Below are 25,997 nucleotides of genomic sequence, written 5' to 3' on the forward strand. Positions count from 1 at the left end.
CAAATCGATGGGTGTCAGCGAGCGTTCGGATTCTGACACCCCTTAGATGGGTCAGTCCAAGTCTTGTTCTCCTGCCTGGGCCCTGCAGTTACTTCTCTGTTTTCCCCGAGCCCAAAAGGGGGAGGCTGTGCTGCGTTTAGCTCAGGCTGCACAAGGAAAAGACGAGGCATTCGCTGCATACTGCAGGAGAGGCTGAGGCTGCTGAACCAAGCACTCACAATGGAGCTCCGAGGGAGGGGGAGGGGAGACAATTACAGGCAGGCTGGGAGCCTGGGAGTGGGAATGGTGGGAGCGAGGGAGGGACAAAAGACAGGAAGGGTAGGGAAAAATGCAGGCTCTCATCAGTGCGGACGATGGAGGGAGGAATAAAGAAACAAGGGGGATATGGGCAATGTTGTGGTGCGAACTGGGTGACATCAACAAAAGGAGCGGAGTGGGAAGAAAGAAAAGATGGATATGAGAGCAAACATTGGTATCTGTGGACATTTTGACTGGCACATGACTGGCTTTATTGTGCTTTATCATTACTTTTTAGTAGTCAATCAGCCTGACAGCACAGACAGTGCCTGTGCTGAACAAAGGATGCGGTGGGGAGAACCATAGAAGCACAATAATGCCATCCTGTAGCAATGTGCCTGAGTTCAACCCGAAAACAGGCATAAAATGCCTGCTGAAAGCAGGTGAGACATAGCTACCACACAAAGACGAGCATCATTATTACCTGTTTCCAACACCTGCACCTTTAACACTGTTCCCTCCGGTGCTTATTATTACACTGTACCATTGGCTAAAATACTTTTTTTCTCTGTCTCTGAGGCCGCTATGTCTATCATTTGTGTCTATGAATATTTTCAAAAGTAGAAATGGCAGACATAGTCAAACACACCTTTCGATCCTGAGAGACTCTTGGTAGATATTGGCATGGCGCCCCTTGGCTGCAATTCTGCAGCTAGTAATGAAATGGACCTCCGTGACACACAAAAAATATCTCATAACAGATCCTTTAATAATAGTCTGTGGGCTTTTAAACTTACCACACTTGAAAGGTCAGAGTCAGAAGAACTTGACGGTACCCCAAAGCCTCTTAGCTTTACTGCAAAGGTTTTGTACTGGTTATTAGTTTGGATAACTAATTTTAGTATTGGTGTTGACCACTTTATTAATACACACAGCCCACAAAAAAAAAAACACCAGCAAAATCAGTTTTTGAAGATTACTTTTGTGTTACCTCAAACTAAGGTTTGCCTTTCCTTTGACCTGGGAGACAACTAACACTGTATCAGGACCGTGTATTACAGTAGACCACCTCCAGTTCAGACCATATTAAAAGGAGTAACTATTTCACTGTATCCATACACTGTATCTGTGATTAGGTGAGTGCAGCCTTGCTAGCACTTCTTAAAAATGAATGGGTGCAAAACTGTCTACTTGTTCAGCTGGCTGGGCTTTGCACTGAACTCCTTTGTTGAGTTTGTAACTAAACACTAGCATGTTAAACTTAAAAGAGAGGAAAGACACGGTAGGAGGAGTCAAAGATGGAATAATAACCATATTCGGTCACAGCTTCACCTGTCTTAGCCATGCAGAGCAGGTGCATCTGTTGCCCCAGCTAGCAGCCTCACAACATGAGCACTGAGCACCAGATACACTGTAGAGCATCCAAGCTCTCCTTTCTGTAGCATCTGCAGATACTTTTTTTTAAATGGCCTGGATCAATACACTAAGTGTTCATACAGGGTAGAAGGGATTTACCACGAAAGTTACTGCAGGCCGCGCTCAAAACTAACTTACAGAGCGTGGTGGTCAGTTTTCTCTTTTAATCAGTTGCTCTAGTGTTTCTGCTGATCATGCACAATTTTGATAACCTGGCGTGGTAAAATATGATCTGCATTTTACTGTAGAGCTACTGTAGTTTGCCTCACCTATAGTGATCATGTGACTGGTTTGGTTTATCAAGAAAAAGCCTTCACCATTTACATTTAAATCTTTGTATATATTATAGCTGAAAATCACTGTCATACATTTAGTGTTTTATGTGTTACACACACAGATAAATACACCAATACTCTCTTTGGAATAGTTCTATGTAAAAGACTATTTGAATGAACACTATATAATATAAACCTTTCTGCCAGGTATGTGCAAAAAAGAAGCATCAGAAAATCTTAAACCTCCTACAGTTGATTGGACAAGAATTAGGAACTAATGCTGTATTTTAGGATCATGCCTCCTAACTAAAGTGATCACTAGTTGCCTGAGGTACAGTTGTACCCACAGGGGTGGATGTAACACAATGCCCAGGATCCAAATAACAAGGATCAGCTACAAATGCAGGCAAATGCATGTAAACAGCCACTCCAATTAATCCTGAGATGTACCATACATCATCTACATTAGCCCATTTTAGATAATTAAAACCTTTCTGGATTTCCATGCTGTCTTTTTCATTGTGCCGTTCTTGAGTTTCTCTAGTTGTCTCTTAATGGCAGTTGGTCACCTTTTTTGTAATCATACAATAGATTCATTTCTGTAAATGCAATGCTGCATCTGAGACAGTTTATTTACGGCCTATGTGAAATAGCCTGAATTTGTTTGCACTGCGTGATTTCTCCTCTTTTTATATGTCTCCTATTTTTTTGTGGATGACTGTTAGCAATTTAAAAAAAAGATGACTGAAGGTGACGCTTACATAAAAACCAGAGCCAATACTTGTAAAACTCTTTATTTTACTTTTTAAAATGTATTTAGAAACATTTTTAATCTGTTTTCTTTCTTTCTTTCTTTTATTTGTTAATGATTCCATTTCTACAGCCTGCTTCCCCATCTAATAATTTGGGACTTTGGACATGCATAAAATATAAAGTTATTGTTTCAGTTATCTATGTCTCTTGTTTAGTTTAAGAAAAAAGAAAGAATCAGAGCTAAATCAATGTGTTGCTGCTTTTGTGTTAAAAAAAAATCTGCATTAGTAATGATCCTTTTTTGGGAACAGTAAAGTGACTTTGTTTGTCTGTGCGCTTTGTCGTTCACTAGTTTGCTGTAAAATTGCACATCACCCACACGTCCATAACAGTTATTCAAATATGTTAAAGCAATTACATGGTCTGGAACTGGGACTGATGGAAGTTCGCTCACTTGGCTTAACTGGTCCTGCATTTAATAACTTTGACACAGGCTCACAGTTGTCATTTTCAAACTAGGAAAACAAAACAAAACAAAAATGTCAGGCATGTGTCAGTGCTACTAAAGTCCTACCGACTGCTGCGGTTTATAGTTTACAATGCAAAGACTCCTCAACATCCTATAAGGCTGTTGCTTTCTTAAGTGTGATGCAATGTAGAGTAATACTTCGGAGACAGTTCTCACCTTCATAGAGTCAATCCAGTTTTAAAAAGCACAGAGCTGGAAAGTGAACTTCCTGAAAATGAAAACTTTGTTCTCTGAGCTCCTGAAGCAAGATATTAGCACCATGCAAGGCGATTGTGGCTCAAGAGTTGGGAGTTCACCTTGTAATTGGAAGGTTGCCGGTTCGAGCACCGGCTCAGACAGTCTCGGTCGTTGTGTCCTTGGGCAAGACACGTCACCCGTTGCCTACTGGTGGTGGTCATAGGGCCCGGTGGCGCCAGTGTCCGGCAGCCTCGCCTCTGTCAGTGCACCCCAGGGTGGCTGTGGCTACAATGTAGCTTGCCATCACCAGTGTGTGAATGTGTGTGTGGATGACAGGTTGTGTAAAGCACTTTGGGGTCCTTAGGGACTAGAAAAGCGCTATACAAATACAGGCCATTTATCAAGGCATTTATGCTGCCATTAGCAAAGTTAGCTTTCTTATAAAGGCAATGAATCTGACATGAGACATTGTACTGTTGGAAACGGTATCTGCACTGCTCACTCTAAGCTGTTTTCTACACAGTTTTGTCTGATGCTGCGCTTTCCACACTCCTGATAGAAACCCCTGCAACCATATTAAACATGCCCTATACATCACAGTCTTCTGCAGAGCAAGGCTGAAGGTGAAAGGCATTTTAAAGCAGAGTAAGTCATGCTTGTAACTGCTGTAGTGTTATAAAATCCTCACTGGAATTTAAGGTCCATTCAAAATAATGTAGGCAGGTCTGAAAACTCTTCACAATCTTTGAATGAGCTGAAAATCATCCTTATCCTTACTTTTTGCTTATTCAACCTCTCAATCAGCTGATGCCGGCTTGTACTGAGGAGATGTATTGCAGTCAGGATGATAAATGGGCAGTTTAAGGAGTGGTGCTGAGCATAATTGTAGGTGCAAGCAGCATTTCGGCCATAAGGACAATCAACAGAATGTAGTCACAGGGTTAAACAAACAAAGCACAAAATCTGGTGGGTTTTTTGTGTTTGTTTTGTGTGTGTGTGTTTTTAGCTGTGGGCTAACGTGGGAGGGAAGAAACTGTTGTGGTGCGATTTGTTTTGGTCTGTCGTTTTCATTGCTTTTTCGTGAATAACTTTTCCTGATAATTACCCAATCTTTCTTGTTTTTAACGACGCGCCAGACAGCCATCATTTTAAAACTGTAATCTCCAAAAAATGTTGGCTCCCAGGTAAATTGTTTATGGTCTGTACTCAGTCTCTCCTTCATCTTTCATTCGTTCTGATGAAAGTGTATTCACCATCTGCTGTTAAAAGTCTTATGGAAACGTGTTGCATTAGAAATGAAAGTGAACTGTTTATTTTTATTTTTTTTAAAGCAAAGAAAGCATAATTAAAACATGTTTTACTAGTTTTTTTCTAAGGCTGCAATATTTTTAAATGAACATCTGCATGTAAATATGCTGCCAGGTTTGACAGGACTGTAGTGTGCAGGATCCCGCCACCATCTAGGTGTTGTTTACCAGCGTATACGGCTGGAAGACAAACAGTTTGGCCTGTGAGGGGCCGATGGCGCGATATGGCAGCCTCGCTTCTGTCAGTCTGCCCCAGGGCAGCTGTGGCTACAATTGTAGCTTGCCTTCACCAGTGTGTGAATGTGAGAGTGAATGAATAGTGGAATTGTAAAGCGCTTTGAGGTTCTCGAAAAGCGCTATATAAATGCAATCCATTATTATTATTATTATTATTAATAGCTTATGTACTCAGACAGGTAAAGATTAGAGCAGCACAGATACAGCTAGCCCCACGCCAGGGCTGATTCAGTGTTGACCTGTTAGAGTAACAGCAAATATTATGCTACTTAATGTGGTGACCGGGATGCTAGTCAAACACGCACATGTGGAATGACATTACTATAGTGGTTTGACGTGTTGGAGACTGTGGGCTCAAAAATCGCACATCTTTCTCGTCTCATTGCCCTTCCCTTTTCTTTGTTTCAAAACAGATTTGAAAAAATCAGTTTATGAATGATTATTAATTAATTTCTCCTAATTTAATAGCACAAATTCCTAACACACCCAACAGTGAAATTCACCCATTTACTTGAACACTTTTTCAAGTGAAATAAGCTGAACCAGAAATCTCCCACCTTCGAGTCCCTTATCTCTTTTCTAAAAGCTCCTTTGCTCCCTTTGGATTCAGCACACATATTAAAGTGGGAACTGTGACAGTATTAGAGGACAGCTAGAGTTAAAAGAGACATTTATGTCCATTTGCTCCTCGGAGAAAATTGCAGAGTCGGATCCTTTCAATGCTTTGCGAGAGACGAGGACGTCCTCCAAACTGTTTGGTGACATTTGTGTAGTTTTACAACCACATGTGAACTCCCGAACTACCGAAAAAGGTCTTTTTACCCCCCCTCCTTCTCTATTTTTAGTAGCATCATTAACATCATGTATGAACTTATTCGAAAGACGTGGTCTTTAGCCCTCTGGGACTTTCATTACCTGAAAACTCCTCAAAGATAGAGTGATTGTGGGCGAGCTCTCCCTCCAGCTTATTGTGGGAGCTACTGTCATTCAGAGCTTTCTTTCCTCTTTGCTTCACTCTGGCAATGAAAAAAAAAAAAAGCTAAAGAAAATTGGCAAATCTCCAGTTAAACCAAATTTACCCATTAGCTGCTGTTTCACAGTGAAAGCCTCGAAGCTTTACCAAAATTCACTGCACTGCTTTTATGCAAATGCAGTCTTTGATGGTACTGGCTTTTGAAAAAGCTTTTTCACCTGTGATGGTAGTGTTAAATATATTCCGCTTGTGTAATCCTCTTAGTTTCCAAACTGATATGTTCCTGTAGGTTGAAAAGGTTAACAAGTTTAGTGTTCTAGTGTTAAAATAGGAGGTTGGATAAATGCATACAGTGTCAACAGGAAAACGGTTGACATCACTTTTTAAATTTGCATTTGTGGCACTAAGATTGAAAAATCAGCAAAACATGTAGTTGCACAACATATATGTCACGGATTGATTTCTGTGACATGTCATTGTATATTGAGATCAACTATCAATGCATAAGCACACGGAGATGTTTAGCCTTAATATAAAACCTTACAGTCTTGGTAGCTGGGGATCGGTCCGCCAGGGCCTCCGCTCCCGGCTGCCGCCCAACTCACATTGCACCCGATCCCTACGGTGCCTCCTGCGGGTGGTGGGCCTGCAGGGAGATGGGCCCATGTCCCTTTTTTGGGCTGTGCCCAGCCGGGCCCCATGGACTAAGGCCCGGCCACCAGACGCTCGCCCCCAGGCACCCTCCCCGGGCCTGGCTCCAGGGCGTGGCCCCGGTAACCCTATCCCGGGCAGGGTGAATTGTTGCCTCGATGGTCTTTTCATAGGGGTCTGCTGAATCGCTCTTTGTCTGGTCACACCCTACCAGGGGGCAAAAGCCCCCAGACAACATAGCCCCTGGGATCCCTGGGACACACAAACTCCTCCACCACGATAAGGTAGCGATTCACGGAGAAATTCATCTGACAAGGATGCCCCCTGTGCGCCTCCTGAGCAAGGTTTTCTGGGCATGTCCCACCGGGAGGAGGCCCCGGGGCAGACCCAGGACTTGCTGGGGAGATTATATTTCTCGGCTGGCCTGGGAACGCCTTGGTGTTCCCCCAGATAAGCTGGAGGAGGTGGCTGGGGAGAGGGAGGTCTGGGCTTCTCTGCTTGGGCTGCTGCCCCCACGACCTGGCCGGACAAGCAGAAGAAAATGGATGGATGGATGGATGGATGGATGGATGGATGGATGGATGGATGGATAGATAAAACCTTACATTTGGCAAAAAACAAACACAGCATATCAGCACAAATACCTCATACCAGCTGTCAAGCATGGCAGTGGAGTGATTTGGGCTTGTTTTGCAACTGCAGGACTTAGATGGCTTACAGTCATTGGATGGACCATAAACTCCTTTTACATACCAAAGTATTTCAATTTCAAACGTGAGGCCATCTGTCCAACAGCTAAAGCTTGGCAAGAATTGGGTAATGCAACAGAACAATGATCCCAAGCAGCAAATCTACAACTGGATGAGTGAAAAAGAAAAGAATTGAGGTGTTGCAGTTGTCCGGTCCAAGTCCAGACCTCAGCAGTGCATAAATGTTTGTATGTAAACCCCAGTGAAGAGAAGATATGTAAACAAGAGTGGGCCAAAATTCTTCCACAATGATATAAAAGACTGAAAAAGTCACACAGAAAAAAGTTGAAGTGGTTTTAGAAGCTAATGAATGGGGGTACTAGTTTTTAAGGGTGCTGATCAGTAATTATTTTTTAAACTTTGGGCAGCTATTTCTTTGTCTCTCCTGTCTTCAAGCTAAGCTATCTAAAATTTAACGAACCAGATCTCACACAAAGGGCAAAAGAAAGCACGTTTAAAAAAAAATATAGATTATACTGTTAGCTTTAAATTTACATTCACACAAAACCTGTTTTAATCCATTTTAAAAGGGAAAACTTGCTTTCAGCTGTTTTGGAATTCATCAGCAAATATCTTCTAATCGTCTTTCACTCATCAATGGGACCACCTCCTCATGTCTTATTTTCAACACGCATTGATCACTGCAACCACACTGCAATGTGCTCTGATGAAGAATCGATAACTGGTCAGTTCATATTTATCGAGGACTGGGAGGTGACGAATTGTTGTTTTTCTCATTTTTATTGAGAATGATGGGAACAGAGTAGAGAGGACACAAGTGAATTTTCCTGGTGGGTTTCAGTCCCCACACGGGGAGAGGTGTGAGTGTTGTTTTGCAGAAATACAATAATAAATCTTTGTTTTGCCATTGTATATGTGACAAATTGCCACTACCCACACCCACACCTACATGTGCTCACTCTCTGCTTCTCCTCTGTTTGTGTCTTTCAGGTATTTATGAGCAGACATTTCTTATATAACTGCAGCCAACCAGTCCTGGATGTAAAGATTGCCTTTTGTCAGGTGTGTGTTCCTTACAGGTAAAAAAGGTACAGTATTCATTCACTTCCATTCCCTCTATTCTTACTCTGTATGGGTTTTTTTCCCCCCTGTGTATGCAAAATGAGCTCTTAAGCAGTTGTGTGCTCAAAAAATAATTTGAAATGTTTAATTAAGAAAAACAACACAATGTGTGCAAAATGGTTTGATTAAGAGGTTTGACGCAAATGTCCTTGAGGAGCCTTTATCAGAAGTTGACGTGTTTTCAGCCTTTTGTTGATAATTCATTATGTATATCAAAACAATTCAGCTAGCCTTGATTTTCTACTTTTGTTCAACACCTCCACTATTCCTCTTTAACTGAGGTCTATACCAAAAAGAATGCAGTATAATCTGCTCATTACTGAAGCTTAATTGTTGTCTCCACAGTGTAAATACAGAACTCAGCTGGGGTTGTGATTCCATAAGATAAAAAGTCTTTATTTTGACTCTTTTTACATACGTTGTGTTGCTTGTTATAAGGAAAAAAACACAGACAATTCAGTTGGAGCTCAGATAGATTGGGATGTTTGCACTGCACACGAGATTCTAGCTGAATGTTCAATAGCTGCTAAAGATACCAGATATATAGGAATAATCTGATCATAAGTTTGGAGGACATCGACCTTCAGCGCCTTAAAGCAGATTTATCAATCTTCCATTGTGCACAAAGAAGATGGTTCAACCATAGCAGTGCATATGCAGTAACTTTGCTTGTTTTGTGAGCTGTGTTATAATTACCAAGTCTCTAATTACCTGATATGCTTTGTTGTGGCACCATTTGGTTGCCTGCTTTGCCCAAGTAATTACAGCCTGATTGCCGGGTGAAATGTAGTCAAGTAAGGACTAAAGCTAATGTCGTTAGAGGGGCTTTTACAGAGATTATATTTCTGCATTGAATTCGTTCAGCTGTAAACTCGGCTAAACCTTATGTCCTGTCTTGTTTATTCTACTTTACCATTTTTACCAAATATACCTTAATGTATGCTTTTTTTTTGCCTTTACAGCAGTTAAATGCATGTTATGATGTGATGCTCTTCTTAGATATTAATGATGGTTATTATGGCTATATATCATATAACGTATAACAATGATTCGATATTGATTTTAAAATGAGTAGCCTGATAAAAACAAATGTGCAGCCTAGATGTGTTACATATGCATTTTATGTCATCCCTTTGCAGGGTTTTGGAAAACAAGTGGATGTGTCATATATTGCCAAGCATTACAACATGAGCAAAAGCAAAGTGGACAACCAGTTCTACAGTGTGGAAGTGGGAGACTCTACCTTCACAGTTTTAAAACGCTACCAGAATTTAAAGCCCATTGGTTCTGGAGCTCAGGGAATTGTCTGGTAAGTGCTCAATGGTACATTTCTCTAATGTCTTATTTTATATCATATCAAGTTGTTTGATGGGCTTTGGTGTAATCTTTAATGCTCAGTTAACTCATTGCTAGCTGATTTTCTAACGTTTGTTTTTAATGTTGGAGTGAATTTGTGAGGTTTTCTGAATAATTTTGCTAATTAATATATATTAAAGTCATATTTTTTATTCTTCTGAAAAGCCTGGAGAGATTTCTTCTTCTTTGTTCATTTGCACAAATGTTTGGTTTAAACTTAATCGAGGCAAGCAGGTGCAGTGATTTTAATTGTTTGAATTATCTGTGTCTGCTGATAAATGTTAATATCTTTAATGTTAGGGAAAAAAATAATCATTAAATGATGTTTTATGTTGACATTGGGAACATAGGCTGTATATAAAAGATGGAATTTAACTTTTTTGCTTGTAGAACTGATTTAATTCGTCATGGCATAGGTTCAGTAATGTGTTGAAAACAGACATTTTGGTCCATGGTGACCTGATAGCCACACAGTTGCTAGGGATTTTTCAGCGGCACATACATTATGGGAATCTTCCATTCCAATCCAATAGAGCATTCCAAAGGTGTTCTACTAGACTGAGTCACATTTGAAATGATCCTGCTGGAGGCAGCCATCAGAGGATGGGCTCACTGTGATCATAAAGGGATGGACATGGTCAGCAACAATAATCAGTAAGGCTGTGGTGGCTAAATGATGCTAAGTTAGTACCAAGTTGTCCAAAGTGTGCTAAAGGATTTTCCCACACCGCTACACCACCAACAGCCTGAGCTGTTGATATAAAGCAGGACTTGAATGCAACATTGTTTCATGTTGTATGCAGCGAATTCAGCTCAATGGCATCTGAATATTTCAGCAGAAATCCCAGACTAATTGGACCAGCCAACATTTTTCCAATCTTCTATACAATTTTAGTAAGGCTGTGTGAACTATAGTTTGCTCTTCTTAGTTGACAGGAGTGGCACCCAGTGTGGTCTTATGCTGTTGTAGCCCATCTGTTTTAAGTTTCAGCATGTGTTCAGAAATGCTCTTCTGCGTGCTTTGTTTTTAACAAGTGGTTATTTGGGGATGGTTGTGCAGGAAAATCCTAGTAGATCAGCAATTTCTAAAATACTCAGACCAGCCAAACAACTGCTGCCACGATACTTAAGTCACCTTCATTCTTATGTCCGGTGTGAACTTCAGCAGGTTGTCTTGACCATGTCCATCCATCCTTTTCCACTTATAAAATTCAAGGTCATGATGGTGTTGTTTCTAAAGGCAAGAAATATGTTACAACTTGGAGAGGTGAACAGCCATTTGCATTCACACCTACAGCCAATTTGGAATCATCAGATAATGTAACCCCACGCATGTCTTTGGAGTGTGCGAGGAAATCAGAGAGAACACATGCAGACTTTTTTGCTGTGACAATGCTAACCACTGTGCCACCATGCTAGCCCTGATCCTGTCAGCATGCTAAAATACACTGAGTTACTGATTGGTCAATTAGATGTTTGCATTGACAGGGAGTTAAGCAGGCATACCTACTAAAATCCGTGTAGCTTGAGAGGCTGAAAAATAAAGCCAAAGTGCCCTAAACCTAATTCAGGCAACCAGCAGGGGGGCTTCCTTATTAGCTGCCTGTAAGAAAGATGCACTGGTGCAGAAGTCTGTGGGAAAACAACCCTTCTTCTCAGTTGATCTGTTACCTCAATAAACACTTTCCTGATGAGTTTCCAATCTTAATTGCTTGTTTTAAGCCACATTTGGACTAGAATTGATAGCAAATACCTAAAAAAGCCAAAAAGACTGTTAAATTGTTGCTACTTTAAAAGGGTAGCAACAGTAATAATACCTTGTGATAATAGTATGAATTGTAGTTGTGGTGTTTCTGAATAGACTTTCCTGAAAAAATTACACTCATCAAATATCAGAATTTTTTTTCTCTTAATGTTTTCCACAGATGTGAAGGGTGTAGTCTTATATCCTTCCCGGTGTGCTCCAGTGAGCTGGTGACATATCGTTTATTTTGAATATGGATGTATGAGCCATAAGAGCCTTACAGGGTGGGCATTAAGTGGACCCTTAATCCAGATTGCAGAGGAAGCTTGTATTCATTACAAGTCAACTCACGCACGCCCTGTCAGAATGCAGAGGAATGTCTGCCAAGCCTCCACTTAAAGGAATGCATCTTACAGTCTTTGTGAAATGACCAGACAGAACTATAAGTTATATTTATGTTAATGTTGTGTCACTGAGGGTGATATTCTCATGCCACAAACTCTCCCAGAGATGACTTGAGCTGACATGTTTTACTACAGTGTATATTGTGTCATTTTGAAGATTCACTAGCTCTCAACTCTCCTGCCCTTCACTTGACCTCTCTCATTGTCCTTCCTTTGCTTCCCATGTCCTCAGTCCCACTCTCCTTCCGCTCCAAAGCAATTTCGTGCATTTGCAAAAGAGCTTGGGCAGGCTGTAACTGCTAATGCTGGGATTGTGCCCATTTTAAGGATATTGTAGAGATGGATGGCAGGGAGTGCAAATCTAATTGAACCTGCTCTGCTGTGTGCTGCTTGGCTGTGTCCACAGCTGTCATCTGGTGTCATATGGTGCTAGCATTAAAGCAACCAAACCACATAAAACCACAGAGAATGATATAAATATCCTTGACCATATCCTGATCATAGAGATGAAATTGGTTAAACTATAAGGCCTGGTTTAGATGTTCACAAATACATAAAAACATAATAAATGACTTTGGCATGTGTTTTTATAAAGATAAAACAGGTGACTTGCTGTGTCTTAACTTCAGCATAATCCCTGACTGGGTGACATAATCATATTTACATAAACATCTGTCTGATGGTTTGCACAGATGGTTAAATGCTTACACATTTTATAACATACATGGGCTTTCACTGCAAGCAAATAATATGCATACGAGCAGACAGAGATCCAGAAGCTTGTCTGGAAAAAATCAGCAGTGACTAAGTACACATTCTGCTTCTCTTATGCAATCAGTAGAGTCTTGTCCCAGTAAAGCCTGAGAACATGCTAATGAGGTAAAACTTGTTCTTGCTTGTCTTTGCCACAGTTAAGAGTCACTCTGCTAATGTGGTCGCCCACAAAAACCCCAATGTGTGCACATCTCTGACCTTATGAGTTGGTCAGAATGAGCTTTCCCAAGCATCTTAGGAGGGATGAAGGCTTTAAGTAGTTTAGCTGGTTATGACATCATCTTTCACTCAGCTACAAATGTGATGACTGACTCCAAATCCCTACTGGATCAATGCTTTTATGAAGGCTCCACTGTTTCCATGGCCACACATCATCTCTGGCCTGCAGTCTCCACACAGTCATGGCAAACCACAGCATATCCCACCCAGCCGTACACAGTCAGATGCTTGGAAACTCAATTTTATAGCATCTTGTCAGAAAAGGCACATTTTGAAGTTGAGCCGAGACAGTGAGATGACATTTTTATGGCAGCTTTTTCTGTATTACCGTTCAGCGAAGGCCAACATAAACTGCCACAAACAGCTAAAATACCCGAGGCTTTCAGAAATTGGGATTGTGTTGAGCCAGCAAAGCACCCACTCTGCTGTAATGGTCATCAAACTGGTGGAAGGAAAGGGCATCTACATATAACACACATTCTGCTGTGTGGTTTAGTTTCATTGGTAACACTTTAATTAGATAGATAGATAGATAGATAGATAGATAGATAGATAGATAGATAGATAGATAGATAGATAGATAGATAGATAGATAGATAGATAGATAGATAGATAGATAGATAGATAGATAGATAGATAGATAGATAGATGAAACTAAATACTCTTACTTTCCCCACACTAATTAAGAGGGTAAGTTGCAACCACTTAGCAGTTTTAGCAGTTTATTGTTTTTGTTTGGTATTCAGGTGCGTATTAACACAACACTAAGAAAGAAAGACATCATCAATGATTTTTTCTCAAACTGAGAAAGAAAGGAATCGGGGTGTTGCACTGGGCCAATCAAAGTCCTGACTTCAACCTGACTGAAATGCTGCAGCGGGACTCTAACAGAGCTGTGAATAAATGAATGCCAGCAAACCTCACTGTAAAGGAGACTGGTCCAAATTTGCTCCATGATGATGTGAGAGACTGGTAAAAGTCACAGAGAAAACACTTACTTGACTCTGTTGCTGTTAAAAGTAGTACAACAAGCTGCATGTTGCCTTAATTTATGTTAAATAAATAATTTCTTTTTACCATGACTGTGAATACAAAATGCAGAAATAAATACAATAATAATTATTAATAAAAAAATTAATTAATTGAATATAAGATTAGATAAAAAATTCAAATAATAGTAATAATAATAATACGATATGAGAGTAAACTCATTAAATTAAAAAATAATGTATACATTTATGTTTAATCACAGTGTGTCATGGATTTAATGGGCTACTTATTGATTTTAGTTTTATTAAGTATATAACTTACTATTACTGTAATACACAGTTTTCACACAGCTAGCAAGTTATAATTGAGCCCTATAATCTTCATGTATTAATAAGTTCTGATTTATATTATTTTTACAGAGAGCCTTTCATCTATTTTATCCTTTTGTGTCAGTGACTATTGACATTAAGCCATGGATTGTTGCAAGAGGAATACTGATCTCTGTGGTTTGTTTTCTGCAGTGCGGGCTATGACGCTGTCCTGGACAGAAATGTAGCCATCAAGAAGCTGAGCAGACCCTTCCAGAACCAGACCCATGCCAAGAGGGCATACCGGGAGTTGGTGCTCATGAAATGCGTCAATCACAAAAATGTAAGCGATTCACACGAGAGGTAACAAAGGACCAAAGGAAAATGTATCCCGACTTGAATGAGATGCAGTTTAAAACTGCACCCCAGTCTGAGTCTATTTCTGGCTCCTGCTAAATCCCTTTGCTACAAAAGCAGACAAGTCGCAGCGACGTTATGACCGTGCTAAATTCCATGCCTCCAGAAATGTACTAAACTGGCAAGAGACTGAAACAGAGAGTGCTTCAAGGCATGGATGTAATCACCAGTGCCGCAGTTTGTGCTCTTCTGCCTCTTTTTTCCATCCTCCACATTTATCCCCACTTTGTTTCGTTTCGCCTCTCTGGTTTACTCTGTCTCTCACTCAGCGGTGTCCTTCAAGAGGGTCATTACTAACTTGTGCCCACAGTCCCTTGCTTTAATGTCTTTTCTTGTATTTTTACTGCTCGTTGTTGACCCTGTTCCTGCTGTTCTCTTTTTCAGATTATCAGTTTATTAAATGTCTTCACACCACAGAAATCATTAGAGGAATTCCAGGATGTGTAAGTATACTCAGGAAAAAAATTAGCAAGAAAACGAAACATGTGTTCATTTAAAATGCCAGACAAAATACAGGGAGTCTATTTACACTACATTAGGTGCTTATTACTCCTTTGCACCTCATTCGTTTTTGACAACTATTCGAGTGGAATCAGTGAACGTACTGTAGGTGTAATGTGAGGCAGCCGGAGGTGTCCTGTTTCCATAATGAATGATAAATGAGAGTGAATTCACTTTTAGAACAATATCTGTGTAAATAGTACCAGAGTGAGAGTTATCGGCCCACGTGGAGGCTTTCAGTTTCTCAGCAGTAACTCGTGGGCCACACATCTCACACGTGTGTCAACCATTCATGCATAAATTAAACTTTTTTTGTTTTTGTTTTTTAGGTATCTAGTGATGGAACTAATGGATGCCAACTTGTGCCAGGTGATTCAGATGGAGCTTGACCATGAGAGAATGTCCTACCTGCTCTACCAGATGCTGTGTGGTATCAAACATCTGCACTCAGCCGGCATTATTCACAGGGTAGGAGAGCAAGCCTGCTCTGTCTTCTTCTTCCACTGCTGGATTTGGTTTGTGTCGTGTGCTTTTAAATCTTCAGCAATGTCAATATATTGCACACGTTTTGTGCCATCACCTCAATCGCTTTAGTGAGAAAACGCTACAGAGACCAGGGCTGAGAAGCGGGAACAAGTGCGCACTGGACTCTGCAGGTTTTGCGTGCCACATGCATGAAGGCAGACAGCATTTGCATTTGTAGAAAGCGCCTTCCCTATGTCAACAATAATTTAGTCCCGACATTGCTGCAGTTCAGAATTACCTCCTGTAAAATAGCAAATTGTTGTTCTAACACCCCGAGTTGTGTGAGGATCAAACAAAGAAAATATGTGTTGATAGAATTTTAGAGTTGCTGGAAGGTTTGTTATCATCAGAGCGAGGCAGTCTAGTTCATCCTCGTTCTTTCATTTCCCTTATTTTCCACGTTTTTGTTCTATTCCCTTAAATGAAAAACTGAAGTATTATACTAAAGAGTCTCTTACATGAATCATTAACAAACAATAATTGTTAATAGACTTTCTGTGAATAACAGCAGGAAATAATCATTAATATACATTTTTTCTCATTTCCTATTGCTTTTGCCAGGATCTCAAACCAAGCAATATAGTGGTGAAATCAGACTGTACCCTGAAAATCCTGGATTTCGGTCTGGCTAGGACTGCAGGCACCAGTTTCATGATGACCCCGTATGTGGTGACCCGATACTACAGAGCCCCAGAGGTCATACTAGGAATGGGATACAAGGAGAATGGTGAGATTAAATAGAGTCATGGTATTTAATTTTTATTAGTATTAGTATTTGTTTTTAGATCCAAGTACAACTGTAACTGTACACTGCAAATTGTAAATAAAAACAGAATGTGATGATTTGCAAATCTCATTAATCCATATTTTATTCACAGTAGTACACAGAAAACATATCAAATGTTTACACTGTGAAAATGTGCTATCAAAAAAAATCAAAAACGCTCAAGCTAAACAAATGGCAGGAAAAGTGGTACAAAAAATGGTAATAAAGTGGTAATAAAAAATTTTCTAATATGATTATATCATCAATTACACTTTGTAGTTTATTGGCACTTTTTTGCACTTGGTTATGTTCTTGCTGTGGCAGTGAGCCAACATAAAACTGATGTGGGGGAAAAAAGCCTTTGAAATGTTTACATTTTAAGAAGCTAATTACGGTTCTATGTGTTTTTAAACCATCTACGATCTGAATAATCAAACTGCTCACATGTGCAGATGATCGTTTGATGATGATTCCAAATTAAAGTGTCATATCATTAACTTTAAAACCTTATCAACAATTCTGGTCAAGTGACTTAAAGTGCTGGAGTTATGAGTCACTGATTAAAAGCCCCCAGAACACGTGACTGAGTGCCAGCCTCAGTGACTCATTAGCCATATATCTCTGAAGAAGGGAAGCCTGAAAGCTCCAGGGCTTTGAATTTCCTGCCACTAGTTAGTCTATCTAAGGCGCTGCTTCACTGTACTTCACTCTGCTCTGTCTATCTCTGTATTCCATTCTGATTTGAATCCTGAAACATGCCTCTCACTAATTATTCCTCTCTCAATTAAAACCAGTTAGCATCTGATCACTAATGCCAGTCTATGAGCTGTCTGTGGACAACACTAACCTTTGCTTTCCCTCCTTGTGTTTTGCTCCCTCTGTGTCTCATCCTCACCTCTATGCGTGCAGTGGATATTTGGTCGGTGGGGTGCATTATGGGAGAAATGGTGCGCCACAAAATCCTTTTCCCTGGCCGGGACTGTATCCTTGTTAATAAAAACAGATCAATTCTTTGACTGTGGCTTTTTACATGTTGTAGTTTTGCTCATAAAAGTCAAGTGACACTCACACTGAAAATAGTTTTTTTTAGTTTAAAGTATAAGCAACCATGTTCAGTTTTGATTGATTGTGATGCTCTCTGAAAGCACCTGAGAGTATCTGGAAGTGCTATGCCAGCTAAGGAAAAAGAAGCTGCCGCCATGCAAGCAGGTAAAGATCTTAGAAATATAACTTTTAAATGGTGTTTTGGTCAAGCAGATACTGAGCCTGATGTTTGCTGTATGTTACTGAGGTGAACTAAACCACACTCACATCTGGCTGGCTTGTAACACAGATTTATAGCAACAACAACTTATCTTCTTTAACGCTTTTCACTTAACCTAGTAACATCATAAAATGCTCTTTTCAATGCTTTTTTTCAATGGGAAGAGGAAATTCTTTCTTACCTTATTTCTGAATATTTAAATGTGTGCTCTTAGAGTGCTACCTGGTGTTTTCTCTTGCAGTGATCGGGGTGTGCTGCATCCCTGAGAAGACTTCCTTTAGTAGGGAGGATTTGTAAAAATAGTCCCTGTGCTGGAGTTGAGGACATATGGGATGAGCACATCTACATGTATGAGTCAGGAATGCTAATTAAATATTCAGTAATGAGTGAATAATATTGAGTATTCCCTTTGAGCATGTGTAAATAGCAGCCTGGTTGAACTCAATTAGCAGTAGAAAGTTCAAAGGTTGAAAGTGTAGTCGATTAGCACATAGTAATTCCCCTGTAATTAAATGAAGTTATTTGAAATTACAATGTAATTATATTCACCCACAAATACTTAAAGACAGATACGCAATTAGGGGTGTCAAACAAATGCTAAAATGCTTAAGTAAAAATTAATTTTAAGTGCAGACATCAAACATTTTCCCATCTTACATCGTAAACACACTGTACTTTTCAGGCCAGAGGTCTTATTATGGATTGGATTAATGTTGCCTTTTGATATCTTTATTTAATATTTATAAAGTTGATGTGCATGATGGATGTTCTATTATTCAACTGTCCTTTTATTCTACCAATATATATGTGATAAGGACTGTTCCCACTCACCAACTTATGAGAAAACATAAATACCATCAAAACTTGTAGGTGTGTGACCTTATATTGATGGAGCCAAGTCGAACTTGATTCATTTTCTTTCACAGTCACTATTCAAAAATAACTTTCAATTTTAAATTTTAAAGTTAAGGCTACTCCAAAATACAAAAGCACAACATGCTTACAATGTAAGATTGGCACATTTTGTTTACTTTTCTACAAAATTATGTAGAAGTTAGTAGTTAGTGCTTGCAGTACAATTTGTGTTTCATGTCTAAAAAAATCCTCAGAATTCTGGCACTACGTAAAGTAACTCATGCTGTAATTAAAATTACTTACAGACTACTTGAATTCACTTACAGTATATTCTTTTCTATGTTTTGTGTAAAATCCTGACTGACTTGTCATTCCTTATTTTAGTGTACCTACCTTTACGTATTTTTAAGTAAATATAATGACACTGTAATTTCAAAGAAATACAATGAAATGCCATTTATTTACAGGGGAATTAGTAAAGAGCCATATTATAATCTGTTACCTTAGCAAGTAATTAAGATGAAGAATAAAGTGCTATAGGTGGGATAACCTATATTTTACCAGTATCAAATCACACATGCCTTTTAAAGACTGAACCCAAAGAGCACCATAAATTCAGACACGCAGATTGGCTACAACCTACTGCTGTAAGGCTTGTGTCTCATCCCCAGTTGAAAACAGTTTCTAACAAATACACAATTTAATTTGGAATTAGAGGTAAAAGATTCCAACCCTTTGCCTGAATTCAGGGGGAACAAATGGCAGTGAAAGCGAAGCCATTTTCATACGTTTTGTCGTTGTCACAAGTCTGAAGCAAACCATCTCCTGTTGTGTTTTCACGTGTCGCACACAACAGAAGATTGCGTCAAAGTTGTTCTCACCAGTATAAATACTCAATTGATTTAGGCGGGGGTGCTGCCTGAATACAGAGTACTGGGTGCAGGAGACGCAATGCCCTATTGTTTGTTGTGAATCCATTAAACAGTTATCTGTGCTATTCCCCGTGAGGTAAAGACCATTTAATGTCTGACAGCACTTAGGCGCTTGAAGGGATTTCTTTGCACTTTGCATGCAGATCCAGTGCCTACCTGTTCAAATATGAAACATGAAGCTCACAGGACTGTTTGCAGATTCTTGTAATTGATTCACTTTTTGTTGTTTAGGAACCTCGAGCAAATTCTGTTTGAGGGTCAATATTCAGATAATTAACACATTTATTAGGACCAGAAAACAAACAAAAAGTAGCACATATATCATACAGTGGTAGTACCACTAACTGTGCTCTCTTTTCATGTAGCTGCTAGCGTTTTTGACAGTGAACTGAGATTGATCACAGCCACACATGGCAATGGTAAAGGTAATACTCTGCTGTCTGCAGCCCTGAGCACTGGGTCCCTGAAAGATTAATGTTCTGGAAAGCTAGAGAAACCCAGCAATGAGTCAAGCAATATCTTTCTCCGCTGTCTCTGCTCCCAAAATGACCTAAAAATTCGTATCATTTCATCACTCCATACCTTTTGCTTTAGATCAATAAAGTAGAGTCATGCACACTTTTGTTAATCTTCTGCTTATAGATCAGTTCTGGACTGGTACCCTGTTGTCGCAAATCTTAATGTATTTCATTGATTTTTCAACTTAGAAGTATTGACCTGGCTAAAGTCTACACGTCCCAGAGTGTCTGTCAAATGATACAGAGTAGGTAAGAGACTACCGGTAAAAGCCCAGTGGGCTACAGGGTTACTGGTTGTTCTGTGATGGATGAGTGGAGCAGTGTGTTTATTAATAAGTTATATTGGAGGTCTTGGAGGAACCAAAGGTGGATTTTACTGTGGTCAATAAGCTTGAAAATATATTCTCTCTAGAGAAGGTGAAATGATTTTAACATTTCCTTCTGTACAGAGGTCTTTTTTCTACTTAGTAATCATACAGCCACCATTACCTCCTTTGTTCTTCAAGTTTTAAAATGTGGCTGACTTTTGTTTTAAAGTACCTCTCTGCAGAAATGATTAAGCACTGATAGTTCGGATAGCATTGCTGACTGGTGTTGGCCTATTACAGATGCACTGTATGGACACAAGTATTGGGTCACGCTGCTTAATCTTTGAACTTGGGTGGAATTTTGTTTTTGTTTTGTTGCCAACTTTGTTGCCACAGGGGTATAAAACCAAGAAAGAATGGGTGGTTCTGAAGAGCTCACTGAATTTGAGTGTGGTACTGTAATAGGATGCCAGCGTTGCAATAAGTCAATTTGTTCCCTCCCAGATATTCCACAATCAGCTTCCACAATCTTCCACTCCCCCATGAAGTGGCAGACCATGGTTGCCAAGTGCTGAGGCACATAGTTTGGCACTCCAGACCTCCTTTGGCATTAACATCAGCACAAAAACTGTGTGTTTGGAGGTTGGGGAGGCATTGGTTTCCAAGGCCAAGCAGCTGCATGCAAGCACTATATCACTAAGTGCAAATCCAAGTATCGGATGAAGTGAGTAAATCACTGGGTTCTGGAAGAAACTTGTTCTGTGGATGGGCGAATCATGGTTTTCTATCTGGCAATCTGAAGCATGAGTGCATTGCATTATGCCAACTGTAGAGTTTGATGGAGGAGGGATGAACTACAACAGAGTCTGTGAGCCAGGCCCTTTTGTCCAACAGCACTCTGTGACCTTCACAAAAGGTCTTCTGGATGAATGGGCAAAATTCCCACAGGCACACTTAAAAATCTTGTAAAAAGACTTCCCAGAAGAGTGGAACCTGTTACAGCTGCAAAGGAGGGACCAACTCCATGGCTTTAGAATGGGATGTCAGAAAATCTCCCGTGGGTGTAGTCAAATAGGTAGCCTAAAACCTTTGTGTATACAGCACATATTGGTATTTCATTAATGTATATGTTATGATATACTATAGCAAATTAGGCTCGAACAACCCAAAATAGCTTTTTGTCCAAACAGGGCTTAAGGTTGTAGTATAGCTCAAACTGTTCCAGGGTGTTTAAGCATTATGTGCTAACTCTTTTGTCACACCTAATAAACAGCATTTGTTTCTTTTCCTTTTCTATTTTCCTAAAAAATAAGTTAAATATATTACACAGCATTAGTGTGTTATTTGATTTTCTTCTGAAGTAATAATGGTACGTTTGCAGGTACTCTATTTCTGGTTGAAATTCTCAGTATTTCTAAATGGGGACTTTAAATTGGAGGCCAATGTGTTTGTGTCACTGGTCTGCTTATAATGTGCCTTAGAGTATCTTCACACTGACAAAAAAACCCTCCCTGACCATTTTTAAAAAATGTAAACACTTTGCTATTTGAAAAAACGGAGAAGGAGAAATTTTCATTTAAAGAAACACGCAACACATTTGTGCCAAGTAAGGAGACACAGTTTAACAATTACCAGTGTGTTCTGTATTTAATTGTATTAAATGGATCAAATTACAAAGTGACTGGGTTGGCTCCTAGAGAATTGTTGTTGGGGTGTACACCCTCTCTGCAGCTTTACAGAGCTTCATAGTGTTTTTTAAAACACGGTTGAGCTGTCTAGCCCCAGTGCATTGCTTTAGCTGTTAGCCGGGGGCCTGTTTTCTACAAAAAAAGAACAAAAAACAGCTGTGATGACTCACTGTAAGCAACCTGCCCTAAGGACAGATGCAGTTAGCAGATAGCTGGTGAACATCTGGTCGCTAAAGAGTCACATATTCCTCTCAGCAAATGTTTGTGTTTGTGTGTTTATGTGGGTGCGTGCGACCTTAGTGGACATGTGGTCAGTCGGCTGCATCTTTGGAGAGTTGATAAGAGGGACAGTGCTGTTCCCTGGGACGGACCGTATCCTTCCTCCCTCTGTTAGAAATGTAAACCTGAAGGCAGCAGGAACCCTGCAGCGTTTTTTCGAGGGCAGTTGCGAATGACTCTGAGTCTATCGAGTGTCATGCGTTTTGGCACTGACATGCTGAGAAAAAACAAAAAAAATCACCTCGAGGTGTCAGAGCGAATCCAACTGCTTGCTGAAGAGCCGTGGATAAGAGTCTTAGTGGATTAAAAAACCCCGCTTTACTAGGCACTGGGTGGATCATGGCCAGTGTGCAATAGAGACAAAACGGAGATGGAAGCGTGAGACGTTCCAGCAAAATGAAGTAATAGGGATCTATAGTGGCCTCTGGCAGCTCTCTGCCCTAACTGGCACTCGGTGTGAGAACATTAGGAGGAGAAGGTTTGGAGTGTGTCGAAGGCTAAGAGAGGAAATATTTGTTGTAAGGAAGGAAGTGAAAGAGAAGCTGATACAACTGGACACACGGCTACATTTATACCGTACACGTGTCTTTTAATCCAATCAGTCATGTTTTCATCAAAAGGTTTATTATTATTTTTTTATTTTTAGAAACACTTAACAATGGCTGGAGACAAAGAAAAACAAAAAGAATAAAAGGATTTTTTTAAAATAGAAATCTTGTGTTTTTCACCATTTAGAAGTCAGCTGGGGTTTTTTTCCCTAATCCTAATGAATACTTCTTTTGGTGGTTAAGTGGGAAACAGCTGATTTGAGATTAAAAATTATTAATTTATCTTGGTCACAGCACTTTGTAGCACTCCTTTTTGTGCTTTTAAATGGAAAATGAAGCCAGAATTGTATTGTAGTGTGATACCTGAGGGTACACTGAGCTTTGCAGGGTGACAGGATGCTCTGTATTCCATGTGTGTTTCCCTTAATCTTGGCCTTCCACACCAGATATTGATCAGTGGAACAAAGTGATCGAGCAGCTGGGCACACCCTCGCCAGAATTCATGAAGAAACTTCAACCCACAGTGAGGAACTATGTCGAGAACCGGCCAAAGTACGCAGGCCTCACCTTCCCCAAACTCTTCCCCGACTGCCTTTTCCCTGCTGACTCTGAGCACAACAAACTCAAAGGTGAGAACCTGTAATTATACACAGGGAACCTGTGAACTTAGGCTATTGCACTTTAGCCATTTCATTAGCTTCCAGTATGAGTCTTTGAAGGTCTTTTATTGAACCTTAAGGTGTATGATGTGTGTCGATTAAACAGAGAGTCTTCTTTAGGACATCATAGCACTTATCACTCTGACAGGCAGTCATTCTGCATGTGTTTTTAATTTGTGTAATATACTAGGATATTAATAATTAGAGCTATTTGTATGTATTTTGCTTTATTTTGTATCTTTGTAGTATATTGTCTTATTTAATATAGCTGTTTTGGAGCAACTGCGACTATATAATTTTCTCAGGGATTAATAAAGTATTTCTGAATCTAAATCTGACATTACAGGTGACTTTGCTTCTGACTTTCCATTTAGTTCATTAGGTTTATATCTTTGTTTATAACTTCCACAATTTATGACATTTAAATGTTATTTGCATGTTAACTCTGTAAATATGCTATTCTTATTCTCAGCATCTTAGCTGCTCTGTGAGTACATATCACCTAGCAGCTAAGATGGCTATACATTTTGTTCATTTCATGTATGCTGTAGTATGTCAAAAACTAAGTATAGCCTGCTTCTATAGAATATGAGAGGGTAAGTAGTAGCCAGGTGCTGCAAATTAAATGTACTTGATTAATTTGTCATCAGCAAGTGTGAGAACCCCTATAGAAACCGAAGATTTTAACAGTTTGTTGATCTTGCTGGGACTGGGCATCTCAGCAAATTAACCCCAATGTTAAACAGTGACCATGAACTGTGTACCAAAGTATTTTAGAATCACATGCAAGGCCATCTGTCTGACAGCTAAAGCTTTGGGTGATGCAACAGACAACAATCCCAAGCACAGCAGCAAATCTACACTCTACGCCCCAAAAGTCTCAAATTCAATTCAATTAAGTTATTGCTGCTAAAGGTGGATGCACAAGCTACTGAATCGTCAGGTGTATTTAGTTTTTTAACAGGACTGTACTTTTACATTTTATCTTTGGTCATCCTCCGAGCATCAGTAAACTGCAGTATGTTAATCCTGTACCGTGTGAGCCGATTTCAATCGACTTCTTATGCAGAGTGTTAACTGAGATGTTGTTTCTTCTGTCTCAGCTGAGAATTGAAGGCATCAAAAACATTTCCAGTGAGCTATAAAAAAAAATATGCTTTTAAAAAAACATTTTGCTCTCCCGCTCCCACATCAAAGCTCTCGAATGTTGAAATTCTAATGAATCGCTTTTGTATTCAAGCTGCTCCCCGCTGGAGTGACACTGTTAAAGGAATACACCGAAAGAGACAGACAGAGTGAGAGGGTGTGAGACCAAGATGAAGTGTTTTGTGTGTTTTGTTTTGTGACAGGTAGGAAGTGAGTCAGACATGAGAGAAACATCCTTTGGGTTTTATTTATTTTAAACCTTAGGGGGAAGACAAGTCACAGTACTGTAGGACAGAGGGAATGAAAGAGAGGTAGGTAAGGAATAAGGAAAGGTGAAAGGAGAGAGATAGAGGAGCTATTTTTTCACGTTTATCATCTTTTTGATGCTGTGGTGATGCTCAAAGGGTACGCCCAGCTCATCTGTCCGTACTTGCTTCAGCTTCTTCGTTCCTCTGCTCCTGGAGATTTATTTATAGTGAAGGTCAAGTGTGTAGGAGAGGAAGTGTCGTGTGGTTTTAGGGTTTCAATTTCAGATCAGTTCAAAATGGCCAGAGGGTAGAGAGTCTGTGTACTGGTAATGCTTATTGAAATTTTTGCTGATAGATGTCCAATTTACTGCAAACTGCAAACGAACAAGTTGACTGGCAACATCTGCAACAAACAGGCCTAATGCTTCATTAAAAAATACATATGGGACAAACTGAGGAGATATCTGGATGGTTGATTATTAAAGAATTATCTAGCAATAATTCAGATTTCAACTAGTCTGTAGATTAAATACTTAAAACCCAATAAGCCCTATGCACATTCAGAGTGAATTACAATAATCAAGATACAAGAAAAACTATAGCGTGCAATAAAAGTTTGAGATTATTGGCCGACTGTATAGCAGATGGTCTGATACTGCTGTTTTAGAGGACTAGTTTGACATATGTCCTCCTTAGAGAAGCTGTCAGGGCCAAACATGAGAACCTCAGTTTTGTCACTATTGAGCTGGAGGAAATTTGGTTAAGGAAAACAAAAGAAAAAAACTGGAAAATAAACAAAAATAAGAAATAAACAGACCTTTCTATTCTCAGGTTGTGAGATTACTGTACTCATCCTCCAGAGGTCACCATTAATGCATCTTTGACTATTAAAGACTATTATTATTATTATTAGTAGTAGTAGTAGTAGTAGTATTAATATTATTATTATTATTATTATTATTATTGTTATTACAATGCTAATTCATTGAATCTTGGATCTTTATTTAATTTTTTGACCATTGATTACCTCTAATAACCACACTGCATGCTTGTATATATTTTAGATGTTACACATATCACAAGCTCCTGTTAATTATTCTCTTTAATCCCTGACATTTCCCGGTCTCTCTCTCTCTCCTCCCTCTTCCATTACCTGTGCTG

General features: G+C 39.6%; 1 protein-coding gene across 7 annotated transcripts in view; it reads left to right on the top strand.

Moving 5' to 3' along the window:
• mapk10 (mitogen-activated protein kinase 10) overlaps window positions 1-25,997 on the top strand; it is a 38,134-nt gene that overhangs the window by 3,613 nt on the left and 8,524 nt on the right. For 5 of the 7 annotated variants that reach the window (XM_026173534.1, XM_026173535.1, XM_026173539.1 and 2 more), the window contains exons 2-9: window positions 8,256-8,327; window positions 9,527-9,696; window positions 14,396-14,525; window positions 14,984-15,042; window positions 15,430-15,568; window positions 16,187-16,352; window positions 17,301-17,372; window positions 23,230-23,412. In XM_026173534.1, the coding sequence (XP_026029319.1) occupies window positions 8,256-8,327; window positions 9,527-9,696; window positions 14,396-14,525; window positions 14,984-15,042; window positions 15,430-15,568; window positions 16,187-16,352; window positions 17,301-17,372; window positions 23,230-23,412 (991 nt within the window). Of the gene's footprint in view, window positions 1-8,255; window positions 8,354-9,526; window positions 9,697-14,395; window positions 14,526-14,983; window positions 15,043-15,429; window positions 15,569-16,186; window positions 16,353-17,300; window positions 17,373-23,229; window positions 23,413-25,997 lie in introns of those variants that run through there. The other 2 variants (XM_026173536.1, XM_026173537.1) reach the window with 2 other exon arrangements.

The sequence above is a fragment of the Astatotilapia calliptera genome, chromosome 7 (genome assembly GCF_900246225.1).
Source record: "Astatotilapia calliptera chromosome 7, fAstCal1.2, whole genome shotgun sequence".
Lineage (NCBI taxonomy): Eukaryota > Metazoa > Chordata > Actinopteri > Cichliformes > Cichlidae > Astatotilapia > Astatotilapia calliptera.